An 18034-nucleotide genomic window follows, 5' to 3' on the forward strand; every position below is an offset into this window, starting at 1 on the left:
CCAAGTTCGAGCCCTCGCACGCTAGCGAGGGGGAGAAACCCCGTGATGCCTAGACGATACGAGGCTCGTCATCTTGTTCGGTGGCCTTGGACAATCCATCCGGCTTGTAGATTCTGCCATTGTCGCTGCGAGCTCCGCTTCCTTCATTCCAGGTGTGCTTTACATCCGACGTGCTATTCGTATTTTACACGATGCTCGACCGCCTCTTACGATATCTGGTCTTGTGCTATCACAAGCCAAATAATCCCTACCTAATTGGTACCGTATCGCGATTATCGAGTGACAAAACTCGGGCGTCGTTAGTACAGTCAAGTACTTGATTACGGCCGACTCGTCTGTTATCCCTACTTATTCGCAGTGGCGGTTGCTATCATTTTGGTATCAGATTGGGCGGCCAGAGGGGCTGCTCTGGTAGTGGCACCGACTATCTTCCTATCCTTGGATTACAGGGAACACGGTATTACACTACGGTATAGATGGTGGTCTCCCTGAACAACTTGATTTCATCTTGGGAGACATAACATTAAGCAATGATCTCCGATGGCCTCGTGTTAACCATCATCTTCTAACTTCAGCTGGCCGGGCTTTCGAACGACCGCGTACGGCATTAGAGTAGGGAAATAGAGAAATCCGTACCTCTCTTAGTCGAGCCCACCCCATACATATAGCACCACAACGGAGCAAGCCGCAGCACGAGGTTGGCCTTTGTCGAACGCACGTTTCGCTAACGATGCATCGTAAAGCTCATCCGGATTCGAGCTTCGACACTTGCAAACTTGCAGACTAATTTCTAGCATCGGCTGCGACGATTTCTCTCGTGGACTCGTTGCTCCAGAGCCGGCGAGGCAATATACTAATCAGCGAGATTTTGGGAAGCTCATAGGCTATCCCTGGCTCACTAGGAGGAGGTGAGATACTGAAGCCCTGAGTTGGTGGCGCTTAACGAACTTGCGACGCCCACGCGGGCAACCGTGAGCTCAGTCTCCGTGGAAGTTTCGTGAAGACCTTGGTTAGATCAATACCCGCCACACGCTCTAGAGACGCCAGTGGTACGGGCCAACCAAGTTATTTTTGATTTTTTGTCTGTCCTCGGCGCTACTCCTACTGCCGTGTACGGGCACACCATCGCGTCTACCCTGACGATGTGTCTGCTACTCGAGCTCAAGTCCCCCAACGAGATTCCTACACTACTACCTGAGCTAAGACCCGTCCGTCCCTGTCACACCGATTTCATCTAAATGAGTAGAACATTATGATACAGAGGGAGAACACAACCTAGGGGCGATATGTCTTCCGAATGGCATCGAGTATAGTTATGGGGGTGCGTATATCAAAATTAACCTGACAACCTTGATCGCACCTGGATCCCTACGGATAGGATAACCCAACGGGCCGATGGCGAGAGAGTAGAGGGCAAGACAGGCCATGCGGCCGGCCCGACTGGTAGTATTTTACGGATTACCTGCTGTCGAGAAGAACACAGCTTCGGTCTAAATACGCAAGGATTGAGAGGCCATCCTAGGCGGATAGATTCTATAATTACGCTAACTGGCGGCTTCAGGAATGGAAGCTGGGATGTAGTCTAGTAGCGGCCGCCCCCGAGACGGCGTCCAACAACGCAAGCATAGCCCACGTCGGCAATGGCCGTCGATGATGGAGGTTATATGCTTTGCAGGCACGCAGACGGCTAACCAGACGGCCTCCCTACCCACGGCTTGCAACCCTCCCGCTCAGCCTTACGGCCCCAGATAACTGCAGTCCTCCTTTCTCTTACGTATATGCCTATCTGGGTATGTATATATAGGCACATACCTACGATATTCTTCACTTCCCGGGTCGCATGTTTCCGTCCGAGATCTCACGTCAGCAACCTCACTTAGGTACCCCGACGGCTCACGACCAACCTTTTGACCCCAACTTTATTTCGGAGAGTAGAAAGGCGATGGCTCCTGATATTGGCCTGCATATTCACTTCACGTGGCAGCCCTGGGACGGCGTGGTCTTCCTGTGCCTCTCCACCGCCCTACGCATATTAGGTTGCCAATCTACCTGACACGCCGCCGCGCCACCCTCAGTTACCATGCATCCCTATCCGGCGTTACCTACCCAACGTACCCGTGATCTGGGTACCGAAATTCCGAAACGAGACTCTCTCACCCGCGCCCACACACATGCACATGCACGCAGGCACTGCAGCGATCTCCTGTGCGGCTTATTCACAGCTAGCCAGACGTGTCCTCACTATACCCCTTCTACCTCCTCCTTCTCGCTTGAGCACGTCTTCGCAACTGATACACGTAATCTATTTGGACGTGAACAACTGAAACATACATGAGAGCGAGGCAGCGAACGCAAAACCCCAGGATAACGTACATCAGCCGTCATCCCACCGCCCTACTACCTCCAAAACAACACGCGAGATGCAAGTAAGATAGACAGATAGACAGGCCTTCAGGTATACAGACGATGGCCGAGCTGAGCTGCTGAAAACCTGAAACAAGTCCTCGACTTATTTATCACCGACACGTACTCACCCACGCGCCAACGTCGCGCCGGTTGATCATTTTCGTGCCGTGATGATGACGGTGAGAGCCAAGCTGACGTTCCTAGCACGCGAGTCTAGCAGCATTGTGAGCGCGGAATCCGTAGTCCTAAATCCCGGCCCTCAACGAGCAAGGCAGGCGAAACGAACCCCACGGATGCCCCCCCCTCCTCCCTAGGGGTCTCTATGCCCTCTACCTCCATACACCACCGGCAGGCAGGCACATAGACGAGTTCCGCGCCGCGCGCCCGAGGGCGCGGGGTTCGCACGGCACAGCATGCACGCCCACGCCGAAGCGTGGTCGTGGTCGCGGCCGCGGGATTACCTGCTTCCCTAAACTTGTTTCGTTCTTTTAAAAACGTGGTCACGGATACCCCCAAACCCCTACTACCCGTGCCCGAGCGAGCGTCCCGGTCGTATTCGCGTCCTCTCGCTCGCCCCGCTCGCCTGCCTCTCCGGCGCGCCAGCTGAGGCAGCCAATGCAATCCGGAGGAGAGGAGGAGGACGAGGGGCGAGGGGCGAGGGGCTGAAGAGGTCGCTCGCCCCGTGGACCGAACCGATATGGACTTGAGCAAGGGTCGCGGTGAGTCCGGCACAGGATCGCCGTGGGGGGTTCGTTGGTGGTAGTAGTGATGGTGGTTCTCGTGAGGAGCGATGGGAAGTAGCTCACCACCACCACTGCAGCAGCGGCACCAGCAGCAGCGGCAGCAATGGAGTTAATTATTTATCACCGCGAGTCAGCGGGGGTTTTGTCGAGTTACACGGAATTGAGCAGCGCAGTCTACCTAGTTACGCAGCCGCGCGTAAAAGGGGGGGAGGGGGTTACGCTGGGACCGGGATCGCCTCGTGCGTCGGCGTCGACGTCGGATGCCATCTTCTTCCCCAAGGCGTTCGGACGGGGCATCTATGACCCCTTATTGCGAAACTCTTAAGGGGTAGGGATAGGACTAGAAGGCAAAGGGGAAGCAAGAGAGGTGGATGGGCAGACGTACCCACCTCGTCGCGGCTAGCACATGACGCGGGAAGGGTCGGGACGAGCTAGATAGACACAGATAAGAGTCGTGAGAACTGCATCTACCTATCTATCCCTTGCTAGCACGTGGGAAACAAACCGGGGGGGGGGGGGGGTAATAGTGCGCTCGCCTACTCACTTATTTTTATCACTGTCCTCTGTCACGGCTGCTGTCATGTTGGTACGTATGAATGCATATTTATTTTCCTGCCTACCTGCCCTATCTGCCTAATCCGTCTCTGTTCCCGGTGACGTGTGCATTGGGAAGCCTCTCTCCCCCTCTCTCTCTTCCCCCCTTCGTCTCGTCTTCGTCTCCTTTGCCCTTCCCTTCCTTCTCTCCGCACGACATGCAATGACGACGACGATAGGAACTCGATCGGGCAGAAATGTCAATCTTATGACCAGTCCATGTCTCCAGGAAAAACAACTGAAAACCCCTCTTTCGGACTCTTTCTGAGCCCGTTCTCTGCTAGTATACAGCAAAACAAAACCGATCTCTCATGCCCACATTTCACCTTTTGTCTTTTTTTGGGGGTTGACTTGTTTTCTTTCTTTTGTCGTCACTCGAGCTCTTGTTCGAGTCTCGAGCACATGCCAAAGGGAATCTTTCCTCTATCATGCATTAAGTCCTCTAGGGGAGGTTAAGAGGTTGAAAAAGCAGAAACGGAAAAAAACGGGAACACCTGGATGCAAATGTAGACGGAACCCAAGACGCCACCAGTGTTTATTATTCAACACAGGTATTAAGTGAAACCAAGGGGTATACGAGCGAATTAGTCGTTCTTGGGGGAAGTGGGTGAGCTGCGCACTTTGGTTAGTACGGCCATGTGCTGCATATAGAATGGATACGGAAACTTACAACTTGGGACTGGCGTTGCCACCGGGACCCGGAGTCTTGGGTGAAAATGCGGGAGACTGTGTAAATGTTAGCGAGTAGCCCAAAGAAAACAGAGGTATCGCGTTGGGTTAGACACGAACCGTTGGGGAGTAGCGAGGACTCGTGGGAGATTGTTGGGCTCCCGATGTTCTATAGCCTGGGCTTGTCGGCGAATAGGCCGCGGGTGACGTCGGTGAATAGTTTGGCGACACGGGCGAGTAAGAAGGCGATGTAGCACCCGCATGGAGATTAGGAGACGTCGGACTATAGCTGGGACTCGTTGGGGAGTAATTAGGCGAAGTAGGAGAGTTGAGACCAGGAGACGTAGGAGAATAATGCTGCGGCGACGAGGGTGAGGTAGGCGAGTAGCTGGGCGAGGTTGGACTGTAGTTGGGACTCGATGGGCTCGTGGCCCTGAAGTGAGGCGAACTTGGCGAGAACGACGGCGAAGAAGGACTGAACCGTGGTGAGCTATCGTAACGACCGCCGATCATTGGTGAAGTAGGTGAATAACTTCCACCAGGCGAAGTGGGCGAGTAGCCGCCGTAACTACTGAATGGCGAAGTGGGCGAGGCACCGCCTGAGAACGGGCTCGTTGCGCCAGGACTTCGTCCTCCATACGGACTAGCGCTTCCGAATCCTCCATACTCGGTTCCGAATCCTGAGGGCGAGTCTGAACCAGCCCCGACGATAGGCGAGAAGTTGCCCATACCCATCGATGGCGAGGCGAGGGATATGCCGTAGCCAGAGTCCGTCATCGGCGATCCGGTATCGTATGGGGTCGCTGCACCGTCCATGGGGCTACCCTTAATCGTCATACCTGGCATCAGACCCATTCTCGAGTTGTCCGAGATGACCGTGTCGAGCATCTTGGGATCCAGATAGGTTTCGAAGTGACCGGTACCCATCGGGGCCAATTGTCCGAGCATGACGTTCTCCGATATACCAGTGCAATCATCCAGCTCGCCGATAGCGGCTGCTTCCAGAAGAATCTCGACAGTCTCTTCAAATGAACATCTCATCAGGGCACCAGTGTCGGCTCTGTTGATGCCATGGCGGGTAACAGCGGCGATGCTGCCTCGGTAGGTCATAACATCAACCAGGAGGGAAAGGTGGCGCTCGTTCACGTATGAACCGTCAAAGGCCAAAACTCTCCTCAACTCGTTCAGGAGTGCGCCTCGGGCGGCTTCGATGCCGAAGACTTCCACGGTCTGCCACAAGTCGTTCGTGATGGTACGCTGAGCATCCACTCCGGGTACGGCCAGGACTTCCCGTAGGGCCGTGCCCTGCGTATCCAGATACCACTCCTCACACAGCGGGCTATCCTTCGACTGAATCAAGGCGCCGCTCTTATCAACGGCAACTCTCGTTCCCTTGTTCAAGAAAGCTCGCTCGATGCCCTTGACTCCCCGCAGTGTTAAGTTTTCAAGGAGGTGGTCGGCTAGACGCTTCAGCATCACATCATCCTCGATAGGCTTATCCGAGTCGTCCTTGTCTTCTGGCATCGGCCGAATACGTATTACCTGTTGATCCGCGTTATTGTCACTACAAATAACCGCGAGATCGTTATGATACTCCTCTCGGAGACGGGTAGCCACATCTTCAACAGTCAGACCCTTATCGAGCATCTTTTGTCGATCCAAGACGAAACGAAGCAGCCAACGTGACTGCCGATCAATGGAAGGCTGGCTATCGTCTGGAAGTAGGAAATACGACGACACAAAGTCATCGTCTTCCGGGATTGTGGTCGACTCAATGTCGGGGTCATAGTAGACTTCGGTAATTGCCGTAACAGAACGGAGATTCGTATGCTCGACAACGCTTCGAAGCTTCTTCGCGTGGTCCTGCGAAGCGGCAGAGCCATCCAAAAATACCATCATGGAGGGCGTCTTGATGTTGCTGGCCACATTGAGAATCTCCTTGAGTCGCGGGACACCGAGTGTGACGTTCTTGGACGAGATACCGGTAAAATGGAACGTGTTTAGAGTCATCTGTGTCGCAGGTTCACCGATAGACTGTGCAGCTAATACGCCCACCATCTCGCCGGGGTTCACCATCGCTTTCGCCCATCGAGACTCTAGCTCGCCCACGACGTGACGGAAAGCCAGCTTATCTAGGCGATGGTGCACTGCGACACGCTTGAAGGCCAATCGCGAACGAAGAAGGGCCTTGAAGAGCTTCGATGCGTTGTCGTCGGCTTCTATCGAGACTGGGTCGGATCCACGAACGACAACCATTCTTTCTAATAGGTCCTTCACCACAGGAATGACATCTTGGGGGGAGAGGTTACTTCGCTTGGCGTCGTCAACCTTGAGGAGTTGCTTCGAAGATTCAATTAGTCGACCAACGTTGAGGGGAAGCTGGAACATCTCCTCAAGCTTCTCGACGTTCTTCTTTAGTTCACGTAGAAATTGGCGGTCCTTGTACAATGCTTCCCACTCCGCGTCTAGAAGCTCCTGAACAGTCGCGTCACCTACGAGATCCTGACCGTACTCGAGCGCATCGAGCACCGGCTGATTAAGGTCCTCCATCACGTCAATACGGTATCGGTTCTCAAAGTCGACATCCCTAAGGACCCAGTGGTCCATTGGTTGCTTTTCTATGTGCATTCCGTCCAGGCCATCCTCTCCGTAGATGAATTGAATGATGTCACCAAGGGAGTTTCGAACGGTACCATCGTACCGCGCGCTAACGTCTTCGAGAGCTTTCACGAGACGACGCTGGATGTAACCGGTTTCGGCGGTCTTGACGGCGGTATCAATGAGACCCTCACGACCTGCCATGGCGTGGAAAAAGAATTCTGAAGGTGTCAAGCCACGCAGGTAGGAGTTCTCGACGAAACCTCGAGCTTCGGGCGAATAATCATCCTTGGTAAAGTGCGGTAGAGTTCGGTATTTGAAGCCGAAGGGGATACGCTTGCCTTCGACGATCTGCTGACCGACCAGAGCAGTCATCTGGGAAATGTTGATCGAGGACCCCTTCGAACCAGACCGAGCCATGACTACGGCATTGTTGAGGTCCTTGAGACTGTTCTCGGTGGTGGTACCTGCCTTGTCTCGGGCAGAGTTGAGGGCCTTCGAAACCTTGCTCTCGAACGTTTCTCGAATATTCATACCAGGGAGAGCTTCCAACTGGTTCGCAGTGGCCTGGGCCGTGAGCTTAGCGACCTCGTCCTTCTGCTCGTCAATGTTTTTTTGAACCTTCTCGATGGTAATCTTGTCGGGGATAGTATCACCGATACCGATGCTGAAGCCGTTGTGGAAGAGCCAGTAGTTGACGACGCGCTGGCACCCATTAAGGAAAGCCATCGCGCCTTCGGGTCCGAGCTCATTGTAGCATAGGTGGACTATGCCTCCTCCCGCGGCACCGACATTCTTCTTGGTGAGAAGACCAAACAGTAGCTGACCGGACTGGACGTAGCAGCCGTCGTCGGTTAGTGGGCACCATGAGCCACCTCCGGGCTTGGCGTAGAAGCTGATCTCCCTCGGGATGATCATGCTGACAATCTGCTTCCCGGTCCAGCGTGGAACCGGTCTGAGGATAGCCGGTTGGGGGATAATACCATCCCAATCAGGCACCCAGAGCATGATGTTGAAAACCTGCTCCTTGGTCAAGAAGACGTCGCGTCGGCACATCTTGTATACGCCAGCCAGCGTGTCTTGCACAATGCCCATCAACGGCCCGTTTCGTTGGGGGGAAACAATATTGAGGGGAACCATGCAGAGTTCCCGAACTTCGGCCCGCGTCTCCTCGGACTGCGGTACGTGCAAGTTCATCTCATCGCCGTCGAAATCTGCGTTGTATGGCGATGTGACAGACAGGTTGAGGCGGAACGTAGAGAACGGCATCACCTTAACTCTGTGACCCATCATAGACTCTTTGTGAAGCGACGGTTGACGATTGAATATGATATAATCGCCGTCTTGGAGATGTCGCTCGACTTTCCAGCCGTATTCCAGCGAGATCTGACCGGCACGTTTGTGGTGCCGCAAGTCGATTCTCGTACCGTCCGACCGAATGACATACTTGGCACCAGGGTGCTCGTTGGGTCCGTTTTGGACTAGCTTGTGAAGGCGGGATATATTGTAAGGGGTGACCGTCTCAGGGTACGTCAACGTTCGGGCGATGGACTTCGGGACACCAACTTCGTCAAGTGAAATATTGGCGTCACCTGTGATGACAGTACGAGCGGAGAAGTCCACACGCTTGCCCATCAAGTTACCACGTAATCGACCTTCCTTCCCCTTCAGACGAGCTCGAATAGACTTAACAGGGCGTCCGCTTTTCTGTAGCGCCTGCGGTTGACCGGCAATGTCGTTGTCCATCAGCGTAGCGACGTGGTACTGCAGAAGCTGCTCGAATTCGGCGAGGATGTGGGCGGGAGAGCCCTCCTGGATGGCCTGTCGAACATTGCCGTTGGCACGGATAATGTCGCCCAGCTTGTAGGTCAAATCGTCCTCGTTTCTCAGACCTTGACCGGTTCCGTCCATAGATATACTGGGGCGAACCGGAGGCGGCGGGACAGGAAGAACTGTGATGACCATCCATTCTGGTCGGGAGTAGTCTGGGTTCAGGCCCATATCACGGAGATCGTCGTCAGATATGTGCTTGAGGATATTGAGAACCATCTCGGGGGCGAGGGCACGCTTCTCCTTAGTCTTGGCGCCTTCTTCGCTCACGACCTGGTAGTGGGCCCATAGTTGAAGAGCCGTCTGGCGGACTTGAGGCTGCAAGTTACCGCAACCACCGTGACCCTCCGACTTGGGCTTGCTGCCCGGCTCATACTCCTTGTCCTCCTCTTTGTTGGGGACCTCATTGCTGCAAACTCTCTTGGTCTTGCAGCAATTCCAGACGCGGTTAAACCGAGCTTTGGGGTCTCGTGAGCTCACGGCGGCCGCGAAATCTGGAGTATTCTAGAGGGAAGCCGGTCAGCATCACAAGTGTCCAGGCACAATACCACCAGGGACCAAGAGCAGGGAACTGACTCTGTCATCCAAGACTTTGCTACAGTTGTGACAGACGATCTCGAGGATCTTCTTGACCTTCTTCAGAAAGCCCGGATGAAAGACCGGCTTCGCGAGCTCGATGTGACCAAAGTGGCCGGGACACTCGGACATGTTCTCCAGACAAGTGGCACACTTGAACTGACGGTCAACAGAACCGAGACGCGGATCATTGAGGCCACTCTGGCGAGGTCTCGTCCGCGTCTCGTCCATGGTCTCGGGGTATAAGATGTGCGCGACACTCATGTTTTTGATTTCCTCAGGCGAGAGGAGACCGAACTGGATCTCCTGCACCGTCTTGACGGGCGCACCGGAGTGCGCGAAATGAAGGTTTGCCATCTCGGCTGATGGATAAGGGGAGTGGGTATTCTTCGGTTAAGAGGCGAAGGCGCGGTGAGGGGACGGTGAGAGACGTGATGGGTGTAGTGTAGTGTCGTCGAATCGTTAACTCGTAAGCAGAAAAAATGAATGTATCGTCTCGATTGAAGAGCGAGACACGCGCGACCAGTAGCGAAGGTGACGATGATGGAAATGCCCGTTGATATGGGCGGAGAGGATGACGGATGATGCGGACGACGGCGACTAGAGGGCTGTTGCCAACTAGGCCGGAGGCCCGAGGTGAATGACTAGAGTCGCTCCAGGGCGCGCAGGCTGACGAGGCAATCGCGATGACCAGAAACCACTGTGCGGATGTGAGATATGATGTCGGATAGTCGCGGGAGGGAAGCTGGGGCGATATCCGGGGCGCGTTGTGATGTTTCGTCAATCGTGAAAATTGTTGTTGTGGCTGGGAAGAGGACGATCGGTTGCGAGACAAGGCGAGAAGAACTTAGGTAGGGAACGTGAGAGGACAAAGGCAGGTATCGGCCACGAAACAGCGCTAAACCTCTTTTGAGTGAATAAGTCACCGGCGCCAAATTTCTCCATGTGGGCGGAGACGGGTGAATTGCACGGATCGAGGTACCTCGGCACGGAAAGTTGCGTGGTCAGGTACTTGCACCACGGCCCGTCCGAACGTACCCAGGTACCTACCAAGTACTCTAGGGGGTACCTAGGTACGCAGCTAAATGACACGGTATTTATAACCTGTAACATGTACTGTGTGACTGCAACCTTAGGTACCCCTACTTGAGGTTTTCTCTGGGCAAGCCGCGCATTTGTATTAGGCGTCCCACGTATATGTACAGTGCGGGGGATTGTTGAGTACCCGGGTAACCGGGTGTTAAAATCTTTTTACCTGCCTTGCCTCATCGCCATCGCATTCATCGCATCCCAACGCCCAAGTCGAGTCCGGGGATCCAGACTAAGGCGCCGACTGCATATGCTCCGGAATCGGTCAATGCGGGCAACGCGTGTCTAGGCTTATCGTCGGTATACGTACATTAACAACAACAATGTCTATTCTAATTCCATCACTTTTTCCTCCCTCTCGTGCCCTTGCCGCCGGCCTTCTTATTCCCTCCGGTTCCTGCTTCCCCGTTGGAAGCCTCGCCCTCCTGTCCCTCGCCGAGGCTCCTACGACGCACCGTGCCCGTCGACACTGTGACGAATTCCTCTTCGCTGTCGCTCTCGCCCAGGTTGAACAGCACCGGCATCCTGAACCCGGTACCGTCGATCTCCTCGTCGTACCCTTTGCTCGGATCGAGCGTCAAGACGTCAATATCCTCGTCCTCCATATCCAGTCGGCGCTTGTTAATCTCTTCCTGCGGGTGGATGTCGAATTCGTCCTCCCTCTCGATGTACTCGACGTTCTCCTCGACCTCGACAAAGTCCGGCGCCAACGCCGACCAGCGCTGCGGCGTGGTCACCGACCAGATGTAGATGCGGCCGGTCTCGAGCCCGCAGGCGACTAGGAGGGCTCTGTGCGGGTGCCACTCTATGACACCCTGCTCCTCCTTCGGCCCTTCTAGCATCCGGACCAAGCTGCCGTGATTTCGCTCCCATATATATAATTCGTGATTGTTGTATGTAGATGCCGCCACGTACTCGCCCGTGGCGCTAAACGTGACGTGGTTCCAAGACAGCCTATTGACGACGTCTTGGAATTTGTGCTCGAGCGGCATCTGTATCGTATCGGGGTCGAGGTCCTCCGCCGACAGGTTAGGTAGGTGGAAGGTCCTGATGATGCGATCCTGCGAATTCACCAGTAACTCGCGGCCCGACCGCGTCAACCGTATGGTAGTTACCACCGAGCTACATATCTTCTCGGACCATATGATTTCGCGGGTGTTGGCATCGATAATGTTGAACCGGCCTTTGTTCGTGCCCGCGAGGATGTGATCACCCGTAGCCGTCCACACCGTCGCGGTGGTCATCTGCTTCGCGTCCTCCTTGGCCTGTTTTTCCCTAGTCGCGGCGTCGGCGTCGGCATTCGCTCGCTTGGGCGCAGAGGGGAGGGTGTGCTTAACGTCGCTCGGGCCGCTCATATCGACAAGTGAGGGGGCTTCGTCGAAGATGGAGGCAACGAACATGTTGCTAGATTAGGGCCGGCATTAGCTTCCGCCTTCTTCCCAGCTGGCCCGGGTACGATGGCCACGCCCCTCCGGGAGCTACTTACTGGTTCCAAGGGTGCAGATCTGCAGTGTAGATGGGCGCGCGAAAGCGGACCTCCCGATACCTCGTGCCATCCTGCAGGTTCCAGAGAACAGCCCTCCAGCCTTGGCAGGCGGAGAGAAGGTAGCGGCCGCATCTAGACCAACTCAGCGAAGTTATTGCCGCTCTATGGCCTCGTAACTTGCGCGCCACGCCCATGGTCTCAAGGTCCCAAACCACGACGGTGCCGTCGACGCGACCGGAGGCCAGGTAGTCGCCCTTGCGATTGAACCGCAGACATGTCGTGTGGCCGGAACGAATGGTGTTGGTGATGTTCTCGGGATAATCCTGAAGCAGGTAATCGTCGGAAAGTAGCAGGTTCATATCGGCACGCGTTCACCTCAGGGTCGCAGGATAGATGGTATAGTTGCACGCCGATGATCATGACAGAGGGAGAGGAGGTAGCAGGCTCGGCGGGCAGCCCAGGGAGGTGTTAGCTGAGGCTGCTGCCAGGCAAGGCACGATAGAGTCGGTATGGAACACCAAGCATTTCCCTCGTGCGGCTGCCGGCGGCGTATTATATGTGGTAACGGCGGTAATGCGGTAATGACGGTAGCCTTGCAGCTTGACAGTGCAGGAGATCGCTACAGAGCATTACTACAGGGGGTAATGACTGGGACTGGCCCCCACCGGTACCGTTACCCCACTTTGCAAGGAACCTCAACCCCCCATTGAACGACATTGATAAAACATTATTACCGGGCAAGTAGGTGCCTTAGGTACCTGTGGTGCTACCTACCTAGGTAGGTACCTTAGGAAGTAGGTAGGTACCGTAAGTACCCAGAGACTTTGCCCTATACGGGTCGGCAGGTTTCTCTTCGGTAACCAGACATTCTCTCATATCGCGTCTACCACCTGCGATTAAACCTCCTCTTCATCGAAATATTCCTATTCGCAGACCCCAACACGAGAAAACAGGCCCAATGGCCAACTCAAGGCAGGCCATCTTCCCTCAGGCTCTTCCTATCATACGTCTAAACATTAAATGCCAGGTTTGAATATGTCAAGCAATTCGAGCAGCCGGACAATCTGCTGCCCAATACCTGGGTCATAGTCAGAATAGACGGCAGGGGTTTCACCAAGTAACAGCCTCCCTCCTCCCTTACGCTCACTCAATGCATGACGGTTGCCTTTCCGTATCCTAACCGGTGCCTCTATATTCCTACCATTGCCTATTCTCATCTGCTCTCTACCCTAATGTCTTTAGATTGTGCGCCAAGTATAATTTTGAGAAACCCAATGACCGTAGAGCTCTCGACCTCATGAACGCCGCGGCCAAGGCGGTTATGACGGAGCTGCCCGACATCACCATCGCCTATGGAGTCAGTGATGAGTATAGGTAGGCGATTTTCCGGATGGGCTCCGCCAGCCTCGCCGGGAAGAGCGAGTAGATCGTTGGTTTCTTGTACTGAGAGTTGGTAGTTTTGTTTTTCACAAGACTTGTGCCCTCTTTGAGAGAAGGTCAAGGTGAGTATTCTGAATTCGCCGTCGGGGGTGGCAAGGCATCGGAACATGCCTAATTCCTGCAATGTAGCAAGATAGTGTCGACGATAGTGTCGACGTTTACGGCCTACTACGTCCACCTGTGGCCGACCTACTTCCCGGACACGCCGCTGTCGCCGCCGCTCCCCAGCTTTGACGGACGGGTAGTTTGCTACCCCAGCGTGCAGAACTTGCGCGACTATTTGAGTTGGCGCCAGGTAGACTGTATGCCGCTACTGTCGTATCTCGCCAGGTCAGAGTTGCTGATGGTGGGTGGGCAGGCCACATCAACAATCTTTACAACACCACCTTCTGGTCGCTTGTTAAGCTAGGTGGTATAGGCGCAAGCGAGGCGGAGAAGTTTCTATCCGTCAGTCACGACCCCCTAAAACGCTCCTGAACTCATCTACCCCCTCAGAATTCCCATGTGGATAGACAAGCTGATTGTTGGCTAGGGGACTCTCGCGGCGGACAAAAACGAAATCTTATACTCCAAGTTCAAGATTAACTACAACAACGAGCCGGAAATCTTCAGGAAAGGGAGCGTGGTGTGCCGAGACGTATGCTTTCCCTTCACCATATCGCGCCACCCCATCCCCCCCTCACTCTGAGACTGGTTTCGAAAGTTCTCATCTGAACCCATGCTGACGGCACCTAGTACGAGCTCGTCGAGCCGGGAAGTCACGAGGTCATAGCTAAGGCGGCCGACGAGCTGGCGGAGCCGGTGGAACAATCCAAGACGCAGGACCAGAATGACAAGAAGCGGCGCGCGAAGGCGAGAATCCTGGTCGACCATGTCGATATTATCAAGGACGACTTTTGGGAGCGGCGGCCGTGGCTGCTATCCAACAAACCGGGCCAGATCCCAAAGGAGACATAGACTCGAAATATAATTAATTAGAGTAAACATCAACTCGATCCATTTACTTTTCTCAAATTACGTGAACATCTGAAGGCGTTGGACTCGTACATATATATACATGTACGTATATCATACAACGCATATACCAATCGTATTTGGAGTCCGGCTGCCTCGGATGAAGCTTAAACCCACACCCGGCGAGAATGGGAGTTCCCGAGCTTCTCGTCCACGCCGCGCGCTATAGCCTAGACAGGTATATTCGCACATAGCAATCGGCACCTCCGTTAGCCTTATCGTGTTCGTCGTCCTCGTGCCTGTCGCAGCCTTGAAGAATCGTGGCGAACCGGTGCGCGCAGCAGCATCGGTAGGCCGCCGAGGAGAGCCACGATTCGGCCCCGGTGGCCGTCTAACTGGTGTTGTGGATCGATGTTACCAGTGGGGAATACTAGGCCGTGAGCCGTGCCGCCGGCCGAACCGGGCCTGCGAGCGCTGCGATCGAGGCGTCTCAGCGCGCCCAGAGCCCGGCGGATCCGCACGGGGGGGGGCGGGTAGGCCTTAATGTGGTCGGTAGAGTAGTGGCGGCTCGCGTAGTTCCGAGCTCGCGCCTCAGCCTCCGGGGGGCTGGAGCCGCCTCTTTTCCTCCTTTCGCCTGCGCCTCGCCTCCCTCCTAGCGCGGCATTCCTCTCTGGTCTCCGTCTGCCCGGGTGCCTCCTCCCCCCCCTCCTTCTTCTTTTTCTTCGACTTCTCCCCTTTCTCTTCTCTCTTCTTCACCTTCCCCTCCTTCCGCGCTCGCTTCTCCGCCTTCCTCGACCTCTTCTCTGCGCGCCGCGCCCTCCTCTCCTCCTTCGTTTCCCCGGCCCTGGCTTTGGTGCGACCTCCTGGGCGCCGCCGCGCCGCCGCGCCCCCATCGCTATCCGGCGGCGTCGGAAGCCCTCCCGCGTCCGCCTCCTTCTTCGCCTGGGGCCCTAGCGTCCCCTCGAGCACGCCGCCCCGCACAAAGGAGCTGTACAGCCCGCGCGAGCCCGTGTACTTGGCCGCCGGGGTCGCGATGGCTGCGAGCGCCCCACCCCGGGCCCCCGCCGCCTGCTTCACCGTAGCCCCGCCGCTGCCCGTGTCGATGCCCTTGAGCGCCTCGTCGAACGCGTTGAGCCACCACGCGTCCGCCCGCCGCTCCGCCTCCGCCTGCCGGCTCCCCAGCCCCCGCCCGTCCTCGTTCCGCCGCATCAGCAGCCGGTGCGTCAGGCCCCGCCCGTCGCCCCTCGTCCCCAGCGGGTGTCCGGTGCCCCGCCACCCCTGCGACGTCAGCAGGGCGTGCGCGTTCATCGCGCCCCCTCTCGGCGTGTGGTGGTAATGATTCTTCTTCCTTTCTAGCTTTCCGAGGTAGGATTGTAGGGGTGTTGTTCGAGGGTCGGCGTGTTCTGCTGTTTTGGGTGGTGGAAACTCGGAGCAAGTTCTTTGCGTTGAAGGGAGGATTACTACCTAGGTGTGTAGGTATGTCTCCAAGTGTGGACTTCGTTCATGAGAAACGATCGAAAATTCTTAGGTCCAAAAATGCCAGTTACTTATAACTGCATATGCACATATTCTCATACGAAACCTCGGTATAAGAACTCCAATCTCCGTTACCGGATTATTACTAATGCGCGCCTACATACTACACGTGACCACGAACATACCTAGGTATACTTTGGGGAATACCCCTTTTTACTCCGTGAGTGCTATAAGCGCTTCCAAATAGACACATGACGGGACCGTCTAAGGAATTCGAGGTCTTGAGACTTACAAACGATAGACCGCAGCAGTGTCTTGTTGACATACCTACTCTATTTGCAAGCCTAGCAGCGTTTACGTCAACCTTGGAGTGGATTTACTACCCAGAGGCGAGCTAGTCCGTTACCGCACTACCTAAATAGCGGATGCCGAGAAGGGGGCGGTCCCATATCACTAATGGTTCCAGATAGCAGGCCCTAAGCCCTGCTCCGCGTCTCGGCGGCCGGGTCATTCAATTCGAAGTCCTTAGCGTCGACATCGATCTCTCTAATGTGGCCGGTGGCACGGGTATCTTCGAAGAGCTCGGTGATCTCGTAAAGTGACTTATCGGAGGTTTCTGGGAGGAGGAAGAAATAGACTACGGCGGCGGCGAAGTTGATGGCGATGAAAAGGGAGTAGTACCGCCAGCCAACGTTGGCGATGACAAGGGGCGTGATCCGCGACAGGACGATGGCGACGGCAGTCTTGGAATAGACGGCGACGGAAGCGTCCTTGGTCCAGAAGAAGGGGAACAGCTCCGAGCACACGACCCACACAATCCCGTTGAAGAAAATGGCGTAACACATCGAGTAAAGGAAGATGAAGACAATGGCCTCCCGGGCGCTGGCTAGGTTGCTATTGCTCTGGTTTTCGTACACTGCACTGAGCGCCATGCAGATGGAGATCATCCCGCAGAGGACCAGGGAGCCGCTCCACATGGTTCGGGCTCGTGGCCACTTGTCGGCGAGGATGAACGGCTAGATAAATTGGCCGATGACTAGGTACCATCATCCCGTATACACCCGAAATGAGCAGCGCTTGCTGACCCCCGGAAGCCGGCGGTGGCGTAGAGTTCTGGAAGTTCTGGACGACCGACGAGCTGGTGAGCTGGGTCATACAGAGGACGAAGAAAGTCGTGACCGTGCGGCGGAGATACTGCCGGGAGAAGAGATTTGCCACAGTCGAAAGCCACGCTGGTTTATTTTGCATCTTCTTGAGGTCGATCTGTTCCCGGATCTGGATCATCTCTTGGTTGATGAAATTGCTACTCCCGTCCTGGAGAGAACTAGGGAAAAGATAAAACTTACGCCAACGGGGAGAGAAGGGGACGAATAAAGCGCCGACGATCGGGCAGACGGCGGCCGGTGCTTGCACCGACAGGGCGATCAAGATTACCCTGCTGTCAGACCTCCCGAAGGACGTGGCGGCGCAGGATGGCGAGGCCGAGCACGAGATCGTGGGTTCGGGAGCTCGCCGCTTTGAGTGCGAGTTCGACGCAGGAAAGTGGCCGCAAACACGGCTCATCGCTCCTCACGTCGTGTACCCCCCAGAGCTCGTCGGGTGAGATGGGACACTCGCCTACATGACATAGAGGGATTCGAAGTGTGTGACGCATAGGTGAAGCGTATGGATGACTCCGTACCCGTCGATATTTTAGGTGCGTACCAGGTATAGCCAGGCATACAATTATGGGCGACGGTTCCCGTGTCAACATGGGCTTTCCATTCACTGTATTTTTAGGATGACGAGGACGGCGAGAGAAGGGCTGCTTCAATCGACTTCCGGGTTCCTCCCCCACTCCATGCTGGACGTCACCGGGTAACGTTGTGTAAGGTAATGTATCTACCTACCTAGGCGGGTAACAAGTGAGATTAGCTAATGCCCACCTATCCTTTTAAGTGAGAAGAAGCGACCTAGGTATCTAGGTACCTCTAACCTCTAATTACGTAGGTAGGTACTTACCGAACCCGACATTTTCGCACAGTGCCGTGCAATATTCATCTGATGTAGCCACACGGTAAGGAAAACTTCGCTTGTTTACTGTTTCGTCTTCCCCACCATCCCCCCCCCCTCTCAATTCGCCTCCTTTACCTGATTCATCCTCCATGTTCCCAGAGTCAGTCGCATTTCGTCG

At 55.3% G+C, this 18034-nt stretch overlaps 5 protein-coding genes across 5 annotated transcripts; 1 reads left to right on the plus strand and 4 right to left on the minus strand.

Annotated features, from left to right (window-relative positions):
• Positions 1-3736: 3736 nt before the first annotated feature.
• GGS23DRAFT_561971 (DNA-directed RNA polymerase II subunit RPB1) lies at positions 3737-10239 on the minus strand. Its single transcript, XM_051515989.1, has 4 exons — positions 9417-10239; positions 4533-9344; positions 4414-4469; positions 3737-4355 (listed from the first exon to the last, which is right to left on the minus strand). Exons 1-4 carry the CDS (start codon positions 9771-9773, stop codon positions 4328-4330), a joined length of 5253 nt encoding a protein of 1750 aa, XP_051373528.1. The 5' UTR covers positions 9774-10239; the 3' UTR covers positions 3737-4327.
• Positions 10240-10535: 296 nt separating this feature from the next.
• On the minus strand, positions 10536-12591 carry GGS23DRAFT_561973 (WD40 repeat-like protein). Its single transcript, XM_051515990.1, has 2 exons — positions 11992-12591; positions 10536-11909 (listed from the first exon to the last, which is right to left on the minus strand). The coding sequence occupies exons 1-2, from the start codon at positions 12348-12350 to the stop codon at positions 10847-10849; spliced, it is 1422 nt and encodes a 473-aa protein (XP_051373529.1). The 5' UTR covers positions 12351-12591; the 3' UTR covers positions 10536-10846.
• Positions 12592-12949: 358 nt separating this feature from the next.
• On the plus strand, positions 12950-14388 carry GGS23DRAFT_604305 (tRNA guanylyltransferase; the record flags this gene model as incomplete). Its single annotated transcript, XM_051519584.1, has 8 exons — positions 12950-12963; positions 13019-13108; positions 13234-13365; positions 13449-13493; positions 13561-13733; positions 13790-13878; positions 13964-14068; positions 14167-14388. The coding sequence occupies 8 exons, from the start codon at positions 12950-12952 to the stop codon at positions 14386-14388; spliced, it is 870 nt and encodes a 289-aa protein (XP_051373530.1).
• Positions 14389-14552: 164 nt separating this feature from the next.
• On the minus strand, positions 14553-15693 carry GGS23DRAFT_595514 (uncharacterized protein; the record flags this gene model as incomplete). Its single annotated transcript, XM_051518323.1, has 3 exons — positions 14553-14615; positions 14715-14981; positions 15142-15693. The coding sequence occupies 3 exons, from the start codon at positions 15691-15693 to the stop codon at positions 14553-14555; spliced, it is 882 nt and encodes a 293-aa protein (XP_051373531.1).
• A 352-nt stretch (positions 15694-16045) lies between these two features.
• On the minus strand, positions 16046-17424 carry GGS23DRAFT_619474 (uncharacterized protein; the record flags this gene model as incomplete). Its single annotated transcript, XM_051521012.1, has 2 exons — positions 16046-16877; positions 16921-17424. The coding sequence occupies 2 exons, from the start codon at positions 17422-17424 to the stop codon at positions 16338-16340; spliced, it is 1044 nt and encodes a 347-aa protein (XP_051373532.1). The 3' UTR covers positions 16046-16337.
• Between the last annotated feature and the right edge of the window lie 610 nt (positions 17425-18034).

This window comes from Durotheca rogersii (genome assembly GCF_024521655.1).
Source record: "Durotheca rogersii strain YMJ 92031201 chromosome Unknown GGS23scaffold_6, whole genome shotgun sequence".
In the NCBI taxonomy this organism is placed as follows: domain Eukaryota; kingdom Fungi; phylum Ascomycota; class Sordariomycetes; order Xylariales; family Xylariaceae; genus Durotheca; species Durotheca rogersii.

What these genes read in the sequence shown, in the direction of transcription:
- GGS23DRAFT_561971 (XM_051515989.1), bottom strand. Translation starts at nt 9,773, where the DNA reads ATGGCAAACCTTCATTTCGCGCACTCCGGTGCGCCCGTCAAGACGGTG. An exon ending in GTCCTCGCTACTCCCCAACG is followed by an intron (nt 4,470 to 4,532) that starts GTTCGTGTCTAA and finishes ACATTTACACAG; the next exon opens with TCTCCCGCATTTTCACCCAA. An exon ending in GGCAACGCCAGTCCCAAGTT is followed by an intron (nt 4,356 to 4,413) that starts GTAAGTTTCCGT and finishes CAAAGTGCGCAG; the next exon opens with CTCACCCACTTCCCCCAAGA.
- GGS23DRAFT_561973 (XM_051515990.1), bottom strand. Translation starts at nt 12,350, where the DNA reads ATGAACCTGCTACTTTCCGACGATTACCTGCTTCAGGATTATCCCGAG. An exon ending in GATCTGCACCCTTGGAACCA is followed by an intron (nt 11,910 to 11,991) that starts GTAAGTAGCTCC and finishes GCCCTAATCTAG; the next exon opens with CAACATGTTCGTTGCCTCCA.